At 41.6% G+C, this 18,637-nt stretch overlaps 1 protein-coding gene across 2 annotated transcripts in view; it reads left to right on the plus strand.

The window, feature by feature from the left end:
- The first annotated feature begins 561 nt into the window (after nt 1-561).
- The window catches only part of rnf213b (ring finger protein 213b), a 36,773-nt gene continuing 18,697 nt past the window's right edge, over nt 562-18,637 (plus strand). The window contains exons 1-28 of one of the 2 annotated variants that reach the window (XM_028029715.1): nt 562-727; nt 813-1,651; nt 1,731-1,889; nt 3,224-3,393; nt 3,490-3,773; nt 3,855-4,102; nt 4,247-4,453; nt 4,530-4,746; nt 4,830-4,885; nt 4,963-5,128; nt 5,200-5,343; nt 6,104-6,202; nt 6,285-6,413; nt 7,453-7,618; nt 7,726-7,893; nt 7,971-8,117; nt 8,201-8,832; nt 9,559-9,718; nt 9,821-10,038; nt 11,030-11,173; nt 11,250-11,402; nt 11,863-13,129; nt 13,226-13,410; nt 13,490-13,642; nt 13,995-17,765; nt 17,857-17,993; nt 18,326-18,424; nt 18,500-18,612. In XM_028029715.1, the coding sequence (XP_027885516.1) occupies nt 626-727; nt 813-1,651; nt 1,731-1,889; nt 3,224-3,393; nt 3,490-3,773; nt 3,855-4,102; nt 4,247-4,453; nt 4,530-4,746; nt 4,830-4,885; nt 4,963-5,128; nt 5,200-5,343; nt 6,104-6,202; nt 6,285-6,413; nt 7,453-7,618; nt 7,726-7,893; nt 7,971-8,117; nt 8,201-8,832; nt 9,559-9,718; nt 9,821-10,038; nt 11,030-11,173; nt 11,250-11,402; nt 11,863-13,129; nt 13,226-13,410; nt 13,490-13,642; nt 13,995-17,765; nt 17,857-17,993; nt 18,326-18,424; nt 18,500-18,612 (10,333 nt within the window). In that variant the 5' untranslated portion in view covers nt 562-625. The remainder of the gene's footprint in view (nt 728-812; nt 1,652-1,730; nt 1,890-3,223; nt 3,394-3,489; nt 3,774-3,854; nt 4,103-4,246; nt 4,454-4,529; nt 4,747-4,829; nt 4,886-4,962; nt 5,129-5,199; nt 5,344-6,103; nt 6,203-6,284; nt 6,414-7,452; nt 7,619-7,725; nt 7,894-7,970; nt 8,118-8,200; nt 8,833-9,558; nt 9,719-9,820; nt 10,039-11,029; nt 11,174-11,249; nt 11,403-11,862; nt 13,130-13,225; nt 13,411-13,489; nt 13,643-13,994; nt 17,766-17,856; nt 17,994-18,325; nt 18,425-18,499; nt 18,613-18,637) is intronic. The other variant, XM_028029714.1, reaches the window with a different exon arrangement.

Raw genomic sequence — 18,637 nt, forward strand, 5'->3', positions numbered from 1 at the left:
TTTGTCAAAGACTTTGAATTACGACTTAAATCAATAACCTTTAAACCAAATGATCTCATTTTTTTACAGTTAATTCAGAATCACAGTTCACCCTACATGCACACATTTGTTATTAACTTTTCTGACCTTTAGTAAAGTAATAAACCTACTTTTCATTCTGCGGTGAAGTCAACATCAGAAACAATAATTAGGTTTAAATTTATCATGAATTTCATCTAGTCCACTGTAGGGTTATAATTGCAGGCTCAAATTTGTGCATATGTCATCACAGATTGGTTAAATGTCTTAAAGTAAGTTGCTGAGAATCTGCATATTATTATTAGGCATCAAAAAGCATGAATCCAGCATGAATCAGGCTTGATTAGGTTTAAAAGTCTCCTCAATTCAAACATTGTCCAACTCGTCAGACCAGATTTTCTCCAGAAGGTGTTTTTCTGGTCAGTGTGGGTAGCTGCATGTTGAGGTCATATTTAAAAGAGTCTGGAAAAGGATGGTTCCAATGTATTATTAAAGGACCAAAATAATATCACTTTCATACCCATAATGAGTAGATGCAGACATTTAACTTTTCTATGGTGTAGATATCAGAGTAAGGGAGGCTGTCCGTGGAAAGTCGTCCCCACAGATGGCGGACGGGGCAGCAAACCTCCACAGCACTGCTGAATCAGAGGAGAAATCCAGAAAAAATGATGATGTTGCAACCAAAAGACCCCGAAGGAGAACTGAGGTAGAACTGCAGATGTAATATGTGTTTATTCTGTTATTTTTCTGCATATAAGAACTATTTAAAGCCATTTAAATGTATATTTCAGCAACACGAATCTGTAAATCCCGCCAAGAATATTCAGGAAAAGAAAAAAAGACAAAGAAGACATCAGAGGAGAAAAAAGACAGTCTCAAATTTAAAATGTGAAATTGCAGAAAAAGATGAGAATGAGGTTGTTGAGAACACAAGTAGCCAAACCGAGGAAGGCTTGGCTGTGACAGAACAGTCTCTCCAGGCTGGGGAAAGCCTGCCAAAAGAAGAAAATGCTGAAAAATCCCAGGGGAGAAAAAAGGGCTTCTCAGATGTGAAAAGCAAAAGCACAGAAAAAGATGAGAATAAGGCAGGTGAGACCACAAGTACCCAAACTGAGGAAGGCTTGTTTGTCAAAGAACAGTCTCTCCAGGCTGGACAAAACATGCAAAAAGAAGAAAATGCTGAAAAATCCCAGAAAGATGCACAGATGGTGGAAGCTCAGACACAAACAAAAACACATAAAGGCAGAGATAAATTCACACAGACTGCAGTTGTGTTTCAGAAGGACCAGGAAACACAGACAGACTTCCTTGATTCAAAACAAGATGACGCGCAGCGTAAAGACATTCAACCAGCCACTGCTGGTCCTGCAGAGACTGAACCCGAGCTGCAGCAAAGCAGCACTACTCCGGGCCCAAAAGACGATCCAGTCAAAGGCAGCACAGCAGAGTCAATGGCTAAAAATGAGAACGATCAACCTGGAGGCTCTTCTGCTGAAGCAGCAACATCTCAGTCTGATAAAGACGGCCAACCAAAGTCATACGCCACAGCGGTCTCTGGTGGGGGAGGAGGAGAGAAACAGTCCAGTTTGACGGCCTCAAAAAAAGCCGCTGACCAACCTCTAAGCACAAGGTGTGGCTGAATTCAGCAGCTTTGTTCATCTTTGATGCTGAGCCTAAAAAGTAAAAATAAACTATTTTTTTCTTCACAGGGATAGGAGCCCAGTCAGGCCTTCTCCTGGAGTTCCCATGATCACACTGCACATCTACGCTGTTCTGGACAAGAGGTTCAGATTCAACCAAGAACACGACACACTCCTAATGTATTTTGAAGGAGGAGGGAATTTGCCCTTTAAAATAACACATTTTGTGTGAGTATTATTCTCAATGATGCACAGACCTGATTCGCATGTTAGACTTTGATCTAGTATTAAAGCTGCAGTATGTAACTTTTATGAAGAATATGTCTTTTACATATTATGAGACAGATAATCTGTAAAAAGATCAGCTTCTTCACCTCCTCCTTGTGCTGCTATTGGCATCTGAAGAAACACACCACTCAAAAACAACCAATCAGATCCAGGCGGTGGGTTTTAGCGTTGTCATTCATCCTCATGTACTCGCTGCTAAATGTGCTATAGTAGAGAAATAACTTATCGTAGCAGGAAAACTATTTAGCTTCTGTCATTGGTGCCCATTCTAACTAGCCTGACATTCACAACATGCTAGCTGCAGCGTAGCACAGAGCGGGATAGGAGAGGATGTGAGGATGATCTGTGCCACACAAGATGGCGATTGACAATCTCGTGTCAGTCTTGTTAGCACTGGGAGAAGGCAGAGGAGCTCAATTTTTACACAGATTATCTGTCTCATACTGCACTGTCATGACATGGTGATAGTTCAACAAATGTATAATTTTTAACATTCTGCAGCTGAAATGAACAGTAACATTTACAGATTAAGATTAAGAGTTGCAGTTTTCCCCATAATTACAGGTATTTACTGTAGATTTTTAGATGTTAATCTACACCTTATCATCTTTTTAGCTTTTAGGTTTTTGGGCAGTTCCCCTTAGCATTACAGAAACCTCCTAGTTTGCCTGAACAATTTTACTGCTATTTCAAGGATCACTTAGCTGCTTTGCAATCAAAATCACTGCAACAATCTTTTCTGCTTGTTTACTTGTTGCGAACCACATAAAACTATTGACTACTCAACCAACCTTTAAAGTGTATTTACTTGATGATTTTGTTGATGGCATTTGACAAAATGTAATATTTATTGCTTGCTTCTTAAACTGGTGACTGTATGATGTCTTTATGATGCAAAGCACTTTGAGGTGCCTTTTGCTGCACAAATAAACTTGACTTGACTTAGGTTGTAAGTTCAGGCTTTAGCTTCCCTGTTTTGTAAATCATTTGCTCATCCCCTTGCATACTTAAGAGCAACCACGTAAAAATTGTGGAGTTCTAGAAATTTACTCTTTCTTCTTAATCCAGAAAGATACATACTGCTGATACATTTGTTTATATTGACAATTTGCTGTCTCCAACTTTTGTCAAGTGAAAGAGAACTTATCTGATGACACATTGTTATTTTTATGGCAAACTAAGTACTTGCAGAAACATAATAATTATGTTTGATGCCAGTGTCATGGGATTGTGTAATACAACTTGAACTGAAACCTGAAATGTTTTACGTTCAGTGGTTTGAAGCAGGAAGGCTACCTTGTAGAAGCACAACTCTCTGTTGAGGAAAACACACTGACCAGAGGTCTCCAGGTGACATACTGGTACGGTGTTAAACAACGAAACAAGGAAGTTATTGGAGCAGCCTATCGAACTCTTCAAATTCCAGTGGACACAACAATAAAAGGTAAACACAGAAACTTGATGTAACCAAAATAAATTATTCATGTTGATGTTAGTGGATTCATATAAACTAATGGCAGATCTCTGTGTGTTTACCTAGAAATGCACCTTTATGAAGGCTTCATCTGCCGCGATGATGGACGTAATGTTTTGAAAACTGGCCTACAGTTGTTTGGGTTGAAGAAATCTAGAGGCGATGAAATTTCCGATGCGTGGCAGACTTCAGCATCAACTCTTCTGAACCGCATCTTCCAGAAATGGACTCCATCAAACACACAAAGCACTACGACATTGTGTGAGCAGTTGATGCATTTTACATGGAGTTTCATTTTAGCTCAAGGTCGAATTTCATACCAGGACTATTCCAAACCCCCATTAGTCAAGGTCAGCTCTGCAGAAAAAAGCATAAAATATTATAGTTTGTACTTCTAACATTCCATCAGTAACAAACATTTGTATCTGCAGGCACCAGAGCTGATTTCAGAGACTTTGGTGCAGATTTTAAAAGGAGAGCCAAAGGAGAAATTGCCAGAAAAATGCAGGAGCTCCAGTCCTCTGCTTCTGGGTCTGTCTGTCTTCATGGTTGCAAGACGCCGTAGCATCAACCTGGGAGTGAAAGGCTGGGCAGAGTTGTGTCTGCTGGTGACCTCAGAGGCCGCGATGGACACAAAGAGCCTGGAGGAGCTGAGCGCTTCATTAGGAAATCCTCAGTTGTAAGTTTTGTTTGTGTAATATTTAAACATTTGGAAAGCAGTAACATTTTTCTTTTTACACTTTTGGAAAGATGATAAATGTTGCTATTTTTGATTTATTAATTAGTGAACTAATATTGTTTATCCAATTATTTCGTCCTTCAGCACGGTGACGGGTTTGATGAACCTCTGTGCCCAGCAGGCTCTGGCGGAGCTCGTTCTTCTCCCTCCTCTGCTCTTCAGGCTCAGACAGCCGGGAGCTGATGCCACTAAAGTGGGTCCAAATGTTGAAGAGGACGACTGGTCAGGACTTAAAGACATCGGCTTTATCAGATTCAGAGAAAACGTGACGTCCTACTCTGACAAAAGGAGGTGAGTCCTTTTGTCAGATCCACGTTAACTATATTTCTTTTCTTGATCTCTTTTGACATATTCTGCTCTGTTGCAGGAAAATGCTCTCATTGATCCAGAAAAACTTACCAGCAGTTGCAGCAGAGATGCCTCTGCTCTTGACGAGCTGGTTGGCTCTGATCCCGTTTGATGATCTTCCTGAATTTTCCCGCCTGACTGGAGTTGGAGCAGAACACCTGATCCAGAGTCTGTTGTACCGGCTGCGAACACGTAGAGAGAAAATGGATCTCAAACAATGTGAAGTAAATGTGAAGGTAGGAAGAAAATATAAAATTTGAGCCTTGATGGTGAAATTGTATATTTCTAATCTTTGCTTGATAATCTTGTCTGCATGCAGCTGGCTGATAAATCTTTGAGCCATATCCTCATGGAGGCAGATAAACAGAAGGACAGGTACAGAAATATTCATCAGACCCTCAGGTTTTATAACCCTGGATTGTGTGTAAATTTATTTTTGTTTCTGTTATTAGACTGGCTAAATCTGGGAGCCTGCAGTCAGCATTTGAGAGCAGCATCGGTGTGTTGAAGTGCACATGTGAGATCGCCCGGATTGTTCCATGGTACCAAACGGTGGTCCAGTCCCTCCAGCTGGTGCTGAAACTGGCTGAGATACTCGAGATGAAGCTGGGAGGAGAGGTATCCATATTTTACTTGTATTTCCTCCTAAGTGCCAATCTTCTAACTGTGATTAATTCCCTCTGGTTTAGTCTGAAGAAGGTGAAGAGGCGTCTAAGCAGAGAGTTGTGGAGAAGTTGCTTGCTGTGCAGCAGCGGATCAGTGAGTGGAGAGATGAACTGCTGCAGAAACCACTTGTATCTACAAAAACACTCATCTATCCAAAGGAAATTGAGGTATATAGCTGATCAAAATTACAATAGTGATATATTATTTTGTTACAATTAAATATTTAGAAATTTGAATATTAAAGACTGTAAACTGGCACTGATCGGATATTTGACTGATTTCTTTACAATCAGATTTTGTAAAGCACCTAAAATGAACAAAACGAGATACTTTTTTTCTTACACATACTTTCTGGATAAATTAATAATGGAACTTCAGGCTATTTTCAAAAACACATCTGAAAATCAATAAATGTAGAAAACTCAGGCAGATAATGGGACAGATGTTTATAACCTCAACTAAACGTTATTACAGGATATCGCGCTGACAACTTTAAAGAACTGATTTTAGCTCATTTTTTTCCTTTTGTACACTTGAAAATATAATCTTTACTAAATCAAAACAGTTTCAGTATTTTCCATTATCCAACATCCATTCCACATAAATAAATGTAATTAATTTTCTTCTTTTGTAATGGAAAACCACAGCCAGGAACTGGGTCTGTAAATTAGCAAGCAGTTAGTCCAATACTTTATTTGTAAGATAATTATAACCTCACCAATTACACATTAAATAACTGTAAAAAGTAAATAAAGTAAAAAGTTTAGAAATAGTTTATTTCTATGACAGACAAAATAAAATTAATGGGTAAAAATACGAGGGCATATTTAACTGCTTCCATACAATTTAATGTTTAGAGTAAACTCATTTTCACATTGCTGAACCTGTTTATTTATCTGAATCATCATTTCTGTGCTAATTGAGCAGCTGTGGGACGCGCTGCTGAAGGTCGAATATTTTTCTGAAGACGTTTCCTCTAACTGGGCGACACGGCTTCAGAAAGATCTGAAGAAGAGGATAAATGAGGTAAGCATGTCCACAGTGGGGAAATGCTCTTTACTATCTAAAATGAGAACAGTTTGCTCACCTGAGTTGTCTCTCTGTGCAGGTCAGCGATGAGGATAAAGTGCTGATCTGGTGCCTGGATTCACATGCGGCTGCTTTGGGCAAAAGCCACCATGTTGTCCAGAACTGTTTCCACGAGATGTTTCACTCGGCCATCAAGACTATCTGTCAGGTATGGAACTGGATAGAGATCAATCGTGATTTATTCAGTTTGTGGAGCTGCAAATATTTGTTTTTCCTTGGAAAATGACAGAAATATTGAATAAAGTACAGCAAAATGTTTTCTTTTAAAAGTTACATAATACAGGCAAATAATTAAAAAGTATAATTAGGACATAAGGGGCATTCAGACATCCCAACAGCTTTTGCTTACTGCACAATTCCCACTAAATTAGAGAACAGCCATTTGCAATAGTTATTCTGTTCAGTAACTTTCTTTGGGTAAAAACTGTATTTAAACCTGTATTTAAAACAGGAACAAACAGAGATGTTTGTTCCTGTTTTATTATCCGTTATCTTCCACCTGAAGGCAGAAAGTGAAACAGACCACAGGCCCAGTTTGCTGGGTCTTTTAGACATTTACATTTACCCTGCACAAAGTAACTGTTTGTTTATGTAACACTATTTAAAACCACAGTGCGTAACTTTTATTTTAAAAATCAGTTTTTTTCATATTTGTTAAAACTTCCGCTATGTCGTAAGAGTATATGAGACAGTTAATCTGTGAAAAGATAAACTTGAGCTGCTATGTGATGTGCAGAAACGCGCCACTCCTTGTTAGAAACAACCAATCAGAGGCACGAGGAGGGTCTTAGCACAGTCAATCAACCTCGTGTACATGCTGCTAAGTGTGCTAATGGTGGAGAAACAACTTCCAGAAAAACTGCTAATATACCTTCATCGTTGACCATGCTAACTAGCCTTAGCATTCATTGCAGGCTCCTTTGTGGTGAACCAGCTGTAGTGGAGCAGAGAGCAACAGGGAGAGTGTGAGCGATGTGTACACAAACGTGATTGACAACACTAAGACGCTCCTGCTGGCTCTGATTGGTTGCTTTTGATCAAGAGGTGTATTTCTGCATACAGGGAGCAGAGGGAGGAAGAGAAGCTCACAACAAAGTGACAGTTTTAACAAATATGAAAAAAAAACACATTTATTATAAAAGTTAGACACTTTAACAGTGGTTAAGTCATATTCATTCTGTTCACAGAGAGGAAAAGAAGGAGACTTGATGAGAAGTCTGACCTCAAAGGTGAAAGATCTTCCTCCTAGAGTCAAGTCTGCTGTTGTGGTCGAGTCTGCAGCCCGGTTCAGAGACAACATGGTGGTCCAGCTGCTGGATCCTCAGTCAGCTGTGAACTTCCTGCTCTCCAACTGTGGGACATTTACTTGAATCGCACAACATTTTCTTTTATTTTTTGTCAATGTTTTACGCTCTGCGTCGTCATGTTTTTTACAGTAACCTCGTCGTTTTGTTTCTAAGGTACTTGGAAATTAATCCAGGTGGACGACACGGCAGGACAGGTTGTCCACAGCTGTGTGGAAGCTGTCCATCTTCTGGTGGCGTCCTTGCTTGAAGGAAGTGTGTCTCTGGGAGACTTGCAGACGTGTCTGAAATACCGAGAGCAGTTCAAGCGACTTTACCAGCAATGTAAGCGTCTGTCAGTAAATGGCAAATTAAACTTTCGTCCAAACAGAATATTAATTCGGGAAAAATCTCTTCCACAGACAAGAAGAACACCAACTCTGAGACGTCTTCAGCAGATGCTGACATTTTGACTCAGAGAGAGAAGGACCTGAATGCTTTCATGCAGCGGAGACAGGAGATAGATACACTGATAAAGATGTTGGCAAAGGCTACGGAAAGCATCACAGGTCAGTAAATCATGTCTCATCATTCGTATGTTATTGTCATCTTTAATTCAACTTTTAACATTGTGTTTCTTATAATTCATCAGTTCCTGAGGTGTCGACTCTCGAAGCACAGCACAGCACAGACCTCCATGCTGTGAGTCTGAACAAACTGGTGCTTGTTCAGGTCATTGATGCAAAAAGAAAGCTGCAGAATATTGGTCCTCCTCCAGTCCTGTGGTATAAAATCAGTATGAATGTCTTGAAAATGTCCTCAGAGATGCACAAACTGCATCACAGCAACCTGATTCTTTCCTCGTGGGTCAAACGAGCAGCATCCGTAGCGGCATCGAGATTCCCCGCCTCGCCTCCTGTTCAGCTGACTCTAACTCAGATCTCTGAGAGCATCTGGACGCCTCTGCTGGAGGAGTTCTTACACCTTGGAGTCAGCATCGCTGTGGCAAACATCAGGTTTAGGAAGCTCGACCAGATGCTAGAGGACTCTGGTGATCAGGGGGATGGAAAGCTGCTGGAGAAGGAGCTGGATCTCATGTCAGAGGTCATTTCTACAGCAGGAGGAGTCACAGCTGAGAAGAACTGGGTCCAGACGAGGCTGCGTCAGATCCAGGAGTACAGGCAGCTGCACGATGCAGCGGCTGCAGCCAGCGCAGTCCTGAGAATCGCCCAGAGGATGGGGCTTTCCGGAAACTTCAGCGAAATTAGCTCCCTCAGGCAACTGGTAACAAACCAAATGCTCCACATGAAATTTAACTATAAATTTGCTGTGTTGATTTTTTTTGTTTTGTTTTGCAATCAGAGATCCCAGTTCTTTCAATAAGAGGTTCATTAAATATAAAGTTTAACCTATAGAACAAACTGTCAAAGTTTTATGGTTTCATTAAACAAAAACAAGACTCCCAAACCTTTAGGAAATGTTGGAGACTAAATCCAACCACTTCCCAGGTCTGAACATCAACTATAGATTTTTTTTTAATCCCTGCTTCACTTTTGCTGTCTAAAAAACAATCTGCTATAAATTTGTAATTATTGTCTAAATTCAGTCTGGAAATTTCTTGAATAAGAATGTATACAAACCTTGCAAAATAGTTTATTATCTTTTACATTTGGAGCCTCGTTTTGAAATCCTGCATATTAATGAATGTTTTTTATGGTTATTTAAGGCTAACCTGTTTTTGTCGTCATTTATCCTAGAAACATATATCGGCATTTTCACTTTTAATACTCTACTGTGCCATTTTTAAAGATTGATGGTTTTAATGTTTATGTAGTGAAAATTTACATGCAAGGCCTTATTTGGTGTGTATGGTTTAGTTTGCTTTTAATGTTTTACAACTGTCTGTTACACCAAAATGAAGTCAGCCATCGTAATTTTGTATAGTTTTTTTACTCAACAAATGGAGGTTTGCAGTTAAGTGACTCATTTATATCCTTGCCTCCTCTTCAGGATGAAGACAGCTTTAAGGAGCGGGTCCTGAAGTCTCTCACTGACGACATGTCTCATGCCAGGCAGCAGCTCTCTGCCGTCACCAGGGAACACACTGCATGTTTGGTAGAGTTTCTTAACAGCCAACATCTGATCAGCTGGGTCAGAGAGAACCTCAGAAGTAGGTTGACACCATAACAAACACAATTTCGGACATTTTTCAGACTAATCCTGCAAGAAGCAACTATAAGTGGTACTTCTCTCTGTTGTGTCCATTTTCCAGCGATGAGCGATGTCAAAGTTTATGTTGAGCTAGCTTCGATATCTGCTGGAGAAAACGACACGGAGATTGACCAGGTGGCCTGCTTTCATGATGCGGTGATGGGATACGGCCCCCTGCTCTACTCCCTCTCCCCTCAGACCGGCTTCCAGGAGTTCATGGCGTGTGCTCAGCAGGTGTGGGACGCCCAGAGCAGAGACGAGAAGCTCCCTGACAAGCTGGTACTGAGATACTTTTTTCGACCGAGTCACTTCTTGATCCAAATCTTGTTAGATTTTCACTTCACAGATCTTAATTTTCTTTAGCAATTTGTAAAGTCTGTTGTTTTTTTAAAGAGGTCCATTATGCAAAATTCTCATTGCTTCACAAACACCCGCCGGTTTTGTGGTAGTAACTTTAGGTTGTTTGGTATCTGGAAAATGAGCTGTTTCAAAAACTTCCAAGTTGTTAAGTCACATTTGACGGGCTTTGGAGGGGTTACCTAGCAATCCCTCCAAAGCCCTGTCCATCACCTAGCAACCAAAGCTGAGTTCCAGGACATTTGGCAAACTGATTTGTACAAAGGCTGCTGGAAAAAAACAAGTGTTTTGTTGTCAACTAAGCTTCCAGAAACCACTTGCTGCATTCTTGTTGGCTGTGCAGGACGCGCTACGTATGCTTTTCAAAGATGTACAGTTGTGTTCTTGCACATCTGTTTGTAGTCATTTTCACATGCGAGTGTTAGCGTTGAGTTGGGGAATATGGCAGCTTATTTGGACTTAAAGTAACCAAAGGCCCTAAAACAGCTCATTCTGAAAGGAGGTCAAGCTGAGCAAACTGAAATCTCATTATCCGAGAAGGATTTTGTACAAAAATGTAATGAACATGTTTTGTATAGGCCTATCCTAACCTGTTAAAAGAAGCATACTCGGTCACCTTTAATTAAAGTTATTGTTCTGAAAGTATTTGATTGGAAAAGTGAGCTAAAGAAAACAACTAGCATAGCATCTTGACATAGCAGCCAACTTCGCAGAGATTAAAAAAAGTAAACAAAACAAAAAAAATCTTCATTTAATCTTCTTTAAAAGCATATCCATAAAAGTCTCTGATGACAGGTTTAAAATGGACATAAATGGGGTTGGTTTGAAACTTTTGCACAGCACTGGAAACAGGCTGGTTAAGTTCATGTTCGGGGTTAGCTGTAATGTTGACGGTACTGGATTTGTCTTTCAGAGAGAGTCGACTCGATTGCTAAGCTGGCTGAAGGCTCTGAAGGAGACGCACGGCTCTGTGGAGCAGTCTTCGCTCTCACTCGCTTCCTCCATCAACACACATGGAGTTTATCACATCAGCTGGTCTAGTGAAAAAGCAGAGAAGGTAAAGGGCCAGTCCTAGTTAAAACCCTTTCAAGCTGGATTTGAGACATTTTCTGACTGATTTGATCCATTTTCAGAGATGTCTACAAAATATGGTTCTGGTGACAGTAAAAGCAGGAAAGGAGGTGAAAAGCTACAAGCTTGAAGATCTGCTAGAGCTTCAGAACAAACTAATGCTGATGTCGTCTAAAGGGGAACACGGCAGAGAACAGGTCAACAGATTCACAGAGGTAAGAGACTTTCAGCGTTACAATTAGATCTTCACTAGTGAATAAAATCAATAAAACACAAACTGATCTATTTTCTGCTTGTTTTAAATTAATTATTACATTTTGATTTAATTAGTTCAGACCAACATAACATGTTCAACTCAGTCATATCAATGTGATGCATGTATTCATCACTTGATTACTCTAAACAAATATTTTCCTCCAAAAAGCAATTTTGTATTTTTTTTAGACAACAAAATTGTATTTATTGTGTTCCACAAATTGAAATGTAAAGAAAACATGTTTGCTTATAGTATGAAATATGTGTATGATATGACACCTCCAAGATTACAAATAAGAAAAATGAAGCTTTAATTATTTCCATATTACTTTTACTTACTTTTTGAAAATGTAAATGGTGTATTTCCACACGTCTGTCCAATGTTTATGACGTTTCTACACAAAATGTTGTGTTTTTCAGGTTTTCCAGGGAGTTCAGAGAGTTGGATCGATCCTGCTTCAAATGCAAACATCTGGCAACATGCTCTTCAGGGACTGGTCTGCTGAAGTCCACTGCTGCCCACAGCAGCAGCCGTGCATCAGCATCACCTTCCTGTCCCTCAGCGGCGAGCAGACGCTGTACAGCGGAGAGGTGACAGAGCAGCTGCGGAAACTGGCTCAGTCGATGGATTTATGCCACAAAGAATGGTGCGCCTTCATCGGTGAGACGCGTTCCAGGTTCAGTTTGTTGAACCACTTCACCTCAGAGCAGCTGGTGTACCTGTGCCACTGGATACACAAGGTGTGTCAACGTCAGACGTCGGTTCCTCAGCAGCTGTGGCACCTGCTTTTTCCCATAAAGCCTCAGTGCACGGTGAATGATGTTAGGGTTGCTTACACAAACGCAGTGAGCATGAGCTCACAGGATGATGAATCCTCTGACGATGAAGAGGAGTTTTGTGAAGCTATCATGGACGTCACAGCAGCTGCATCCAAGCATGCAGAAGAAGACCTGGAAGAGGATCATGATTTAATGCAGTTTTCAACAGATGAAGAAGAAGATGATGATGTAAATGAGGGCAAGCTTGATAATCTCTGGAGGCGGTTCAATGGAAACATGTCCCAGTATCTTGAGGAGTCCCTGGACATCCTGACCCTTGCTCAGCTCCTGGAGTGCTTGTCTGAAACAAATCCACTCCACATGATCAGGAATCTCCCACCGGGACTCCAGACGGGGAAGCCAAACCTTGTCCTCTGTCCGAGCGCTGAAGTTTTCACCACCACTCTGTCTTTTTACATGGAGAGTCCAGAGCAACCTCTGCCATCTTCTGACGAGGTCCTGGTCTGCAGGGAGCAAACCGCCAGAGAAGAGGTGGAGATCTTTCTGCGCAGAGCTCTCTGTCAAGTCTCTAGAGAAAATTGTCAGAAGATCTATTCTCTGGTTAATCCTGGTGTGCTAGGATATGAAGCCAGCGAAGCCTTGGTGGAGCTCTACGAAGGTCTAGAGAGAAGTGCCAGCCCGCATTATCGTTTGGTGATAGTCAGTCCTGTTGTGCACCAGCACAGATGTGTCCCTTCTTACTTCAGCAACTACAAAGTGCAAACTGGCGTGAATCTAACAGAGCAGAGTGCTAGAAAATACCTTCATCATCACTTCACTTTAAGCACCTTGTCCCAAGTCCCAGTCGCACTGGTTTCTCCAGATCAGCTCTCTGTCTGGATGGTGTCATCTGTACGCCCTGCAGTTGGTGAGCAATGTTTTCTTTCTGCTTCCAGGAGTGAAAAAGCTTCAGTTAAAAGGGTTAATAAAAAATATATTGACATCAGTTTTTTCCACATGACAGGAAAGTCCCTTTACGTGAAGCGTTTGTTTGAGAAGTTCCAGCAGAAATCTCCAAGAGCAAAACATGTGAGGATCCGTCTGATTGAGGCGAGCGTGGACGTTGACTCGTTGGTTATTACTCTGACAGAGAGACTGTCCCAGCTCAGAGAGCAGGACCCTGTTCTCCTTCATATCGACTCAGCTGGCGTGAGTAGCCATATTTTACACAGTCAGACAGCTCGTTTTGTTGTTGGCTGAAAGTCCACAAGAATCCAACTTTTTTCAGGTTCGCTCAGGTTTGGAGGAGCTTCTGTTCCGTCTGTTGGTTCTGGGCTGTTTGAGCGACAGCCATGGCATGTTGTGGAGAAAGAATAAGGCTCATCTGATCACAGTGGAAGTTCTGAAAGCAATCACATACCATCAAAACCAGGCAACAGAGGTAGAAATTGTATTTAGTATCTTGCAATAGATGCAATCTGAAGCCTGTTCCTGCAGAACATTTCTGTCATAGACTATAAACTTAAATGCTGTTATATAATTACTAGGAATACATCTTGGATTAGATTGAGCACATTGTCGCCAATATTCAATCTAGAATCCGATCTAGAATTATTTTTCAATTTCGGAACCAATACAAATATTAATATCGGATCAGCGTATCTCTAATAATTACAGAATCAAATTTGCAGTTTCATTTGCAAAATATGTGTTTCAGATCTATTCAATGTTTTTGTCCTTTTAACATAGACCATTGCATATTATTTATTTATGTCATCAATTTGATTCTTTAGGTGAGGGTCGGACTTCTGGAAATTCTGCCCACCATTCATTGCAAAGCTCCAAAAGAAGTTATGCAGCTGTTGGGCAGTCCAAGGCTCATTGGGCACAACAGATTTGATCCCCTTGTAGACGAACAGGAGTTTTTCAGCGAGGGAATTCAAAGGCCCTATCAATACTTAAGACTCTACTTCCAGAATCAGCGTCTGGATCGATTTTACTATCAGAAAGGATCCAAAGTTGGGAATCCCAGAGACTGCCTTCGTCTCTTGCTGCTTCACTGTGGCATGGAAAATCCATCTTGGGGTGAACTGAAGAACTTCTCCTGGTTCCTCAATGTGCAGCTGAAAGACTGTGAAGTCTCTGTTTTCTGTGATCCAGACTTTCTTGCTGACCATCTGCCAGGCTTTAAGGACTTCATTGTAAAGTTTATGATTCACATGGCAAGAGATTTTGCCTCACCGTCTCTAAACACATCTGATGAAAGTCCCACTCTTCACATCGAAAGCAATCTAGAAGACGACCTTCTTACTCGCCTGTCAATTCGAAAACGATGGGAGAATGAATCACATCCATACATTTTCTTCAACGCTGACCATTCTTCAATGTCTTTCCTTGGCTTTAATGTGCAGATGTGTGAAAGGCGAAACACACTCAGGGCAGTTGATCCTCACAGCAATAAGGTTCTCATAGAGAGCGTAATGTCACTGGAACTTTTCAATGGCTTGCAACGGCAAAGGATTTCACTTACTGAGGACTTTGACCAGCTGCCCCGGTCAGACAAAATCAAAAGGATTTCTTGTGTTGTTGGTGCAACCAGAGGAATCATGGACAGAAACTTTGATCCAGACCCAACCTATGAGCTCACTGCAGACAATGTGATGAAGATGTTGGCCATACACATGAGGTTCCGATGTGGGATTCCAGTTGTGATCATGGGTGAGACTGGCTGTGGAAAAACCAGACTGGTCCGTTTCCTCTGTACTTTGCAAAGAGAGGAAAGACCAGTAGAGAACATGGTTCTTGTTAAAGTACATGGTGGAACCACAGCAGAAATGATCTATAGAAAGGTGCGGGAGGCTGAGGTTCTTGCCCACAAAAATCAGCAGCTGCACAACCTTGACACCATTTTGTTCTTTGATGAAGCCAACACCACAGAGGCCATTTTTGCCATCAAGGAAATTCTGTGTGACCAAACAATGAAAGGAGAACGTCTAAGGCCAGAAAGTGGCCTAAAAATAATAGCTGCCTGCAATCCGTACAGGAAACACTCACTTGAAATGGTGGAACGTTTGGAACGTGCAGGACTGGGGTACCGAGTGAAGGCAAATGAAACTGAAGACCGACTCGGCAAAGTCCCTTTGAGGCAGCTGGTGTACAGAGTTCACCCTCTGCCTCCAAGTATGGTGTCTTTGGTGTGGGACTTTGGCCAGTTGAGTGATTTAACTGAGCTTTCCTACATCGAACAGATTGTCCAGAAGAAAGTTTCCGATCACCGTCTGCCAGCATCATGCAACAACATCATTTCAAATGTACTGGCTGCCTCCCAGAAATATATGAGAAGTCGGAAAAATGAATGTAGTTTTGTAAGTCTGAGAGATGTAGAGAGGTCCATGAAAGTGTTAGTTTGGTTTTACCAACACAGTCAAGACATTTTCACTGACATAGCTAATCTCAGTGATGATCAAAGAACCCTGAAGTGCTTGATCTTAGCTGTTGGAGTATGCTACTACCCATCTCTTGTAGCCAAAGAGGACTACCTGGAAGAAATTTGCAGGTACTTTCCAAGACCTGTGAACTGTGTTCCAGCATTGCAAGCAGAGATTTCATCCTGTCAAGACCTCTTCCTCAAAAATGTTCAGACAAGGGAGACCATTGCCAAAAACATTGCACTCAAAGAGAACGTGTTTCTCATGGTGGTCTGCATAGAACTGAGGATCCCACTGTTTTTGGTCGGTAAACCAGGCAGCTCCAAGTCTCTTGCTAAAACTGTTGTCGCTGATGCTATGCAGGGCCAGAACTCCCACTGTGAGCTATTTAAGAAACTGAAACAAGTCCACATGGTCTCTTTCCAATGCAGCCCTCACTCAAGTCCAGAAGGCATCATAGGAACATTCAGGAACTGTGCTCGTTTCCAAAAGGACAAAAATATGGAGGAGTATGTCTCAGTAGTGGTGTTAGATGAGATAGGACTAGCAGAAGATTCTCCACAGATGCCACTAAAGACACTTCATCCTCTGCTGGAGGATGGATGCATTGACAATGACAAGCCAGATCCACACATGAAAGTTGGGTTTGTTGGCATCTCCAATTGGGCTCTTGACCCAGCAAAGATGAACCGAGGAATATTCGTGTCCAGGTGGGACCCTAGTGAGGATGAACTTGTGGAGACTGCCAAAGGCATTTGTTCATCTTCCAAGCAAATTCTCCTGAAAATAAAACATCTCTTCCCATCATTGGCCAAGGCCTTCTTAAATATCTGCAATGCGACCTCGAAGAATCAGTTCTTTGGCCTGAGGGATTACTACAGCCTGGTCAAAATGGTGTTTGCTGCAGTGAAGGCCACACAACAAGAGCCAAATGGTGAGCAACTTGTAGAGGTCGTCCTACGTAACTTCAGTGGACAGCCGGACAGCTTTGACCCAGTCATATTTTTCCAAGATGTTTTGCAAGATCTGACTGAAATTCCCAGACCAAGAACCTTGCAGATGATATTAAGGAATCTTGATCATGGGACCAAAGAGGAGAGCCGCTATCTCTTGTTACTGACCACAAACAATGCAGCTCTGCATATCCTTCAGCAACAGGTCTTTGCAAAAGGAGACTATCCACCACCCGAAATCATCTTTGGCTCAGGATTCCCAAAAGACCAGGAATACGCCCAGATATGCCGGAATGTCAACCGAGTAAAAACCTGCATGGAGACTGGAAGAACTGTTGTCCTCCTTAACATGCAGAATCTCTATGAAAGCCTTTACGATGCCTTGAACCAGTACTACGTTTACCTCAGTAAGCAGCAGTATGTTGATCTGGGTCTTGGCTCCCACAGAGTCAAATGCCGTGTTCATACAAACTTCCGGTTGGTCGTGGTAGAAGACCAGAAGAAGGTATACGAGCACTTCCCAGTTCCCCTCATCAACAGGCTGGAAAAACACAGAGTGGATCGGAGCACCGATCTGGAGGCATGGCAGCACCGCGTTCTCAACAAACTGAGAGAGTGGGTAAAGGCATTCTCTGGAGAGGCCAATGATGATTTCAAGCCCTCTGACATTTTCATTGGCTTCCATGGTGATGCATGTGCCAGTGCTTTGTTGCAAGCACTAGAAAAGAGACAACAAACTGCTTCTGACACGGGAGTAGAACAGGAGGAAGAGGACAAACCAAAAACACTTGAGCCAGATGACCAGGACCAAGTGGCTGAGACGGAGCACAATGAGTTTGTTGATGCCATGGACATTGAGCAAGAAACTGAGATAATGGATAAGAATGATGAAACCAGTGAAGTTATTGATGATGGAAACATGTTGGAAAATGAAGAGCTGATGGAGACAGAAAATGACGAGTCTCCCAGAGAAAATGAGGAAGAGGTCTTCAGCTTGGCGAAAAGTTTGTTGTTAAACTGTGCCACCCCTGATGCTGTTGTGAGGCTCAAATACTCAGATTTATCTAATCAGGACAAAGAGAAACTTCAGAGATTGTACTTCCAGCAGCAACATCACCACTCACTCCGAGATTTTCTGGGAGCTTGTTTGAACACACACCAGGACTCCAGCAAGTTCCTGGAGGTAAGGCTGAAATCTCTTCTCCAACTTCACTCTTCCCTTTAGATGTCACAAAAACTCTTGACTGCACTTCGCTCTATGTTCTTTTTTATAGATCACAACATTTTCCAGCTTGCTGACAAAATTAGATGTAAGGGGTGTAGCCCCTGCGCTAGGACTGAATACAGACAGGATTCTGTTGTTGTCACTCCACCAGTTTGACACTGAAGTCTCTTTCTGCAATAAAATACGGTAAAACAGACTGCTGCCTCCTTTTCCTCATTGACTCATCCATCTTTGCATATTTTTATGCATGTGATCAAACTATTAGCAAAAATCTGAAGATACCATAACCAAAAATAAAATGATTGTCTGATACCTGCCTGTTATGTTTTATAAACCCAGGCTAAACTATTTATAAATGTATGTCTTGAGTGTTAGATGTATTGTTTATGTCTCATTCTAAAAAGCTTAATAGATCTTACATACTCTCAAAATAACTGGGTGAATTCAAGACTTAACCTCAGTTTGTTTCTTTTTATGTAAAATAGCATAAATAGTTTTTCTGTGTTTGTATGTGTCAGGACGTTCCTCCAAAACGCTGGCAGCTCGCTTCACCTTCTGATCATCCAGATGGACCTGGAGGAGTCCCAGTGCAGCGACGAGCTCATCGCATCAGCAAAGTACAGGCCTCCTCTTTACTAAGTAGAGTGGATGTTTGACTTGCCAGGTGTGTTAACGAGTATTAATGCCAATAGGTACTGCACCATGAATTACATGGCTTCAATGGACGTTCAGATGTGTTGGGTGATCTTCATTGTGAAGGTCTCAAGGATTCCAAGCCAGTCTCGGTACATTGGTTTCCAAGGAGGTGAGGACCAAAAGGAAGGAGGGTG

The sequence above is a fragment of the Xiphophorus couchianus genome, chromosome 10 (assembly GCF_001444195.1).
Source record: "Xiphophorus couchianus chromosome 10, X_couchianus-1.0, whole genome shotgun sequence".
Taxonomy (NCBI): domain Eukaryota; kingdom Metazoa; phylum Chordata; class Actinopteri; order Cyprinodontiformes; family Poeciliidae; genus Xiphophorus; species Xiphophorus couchianus.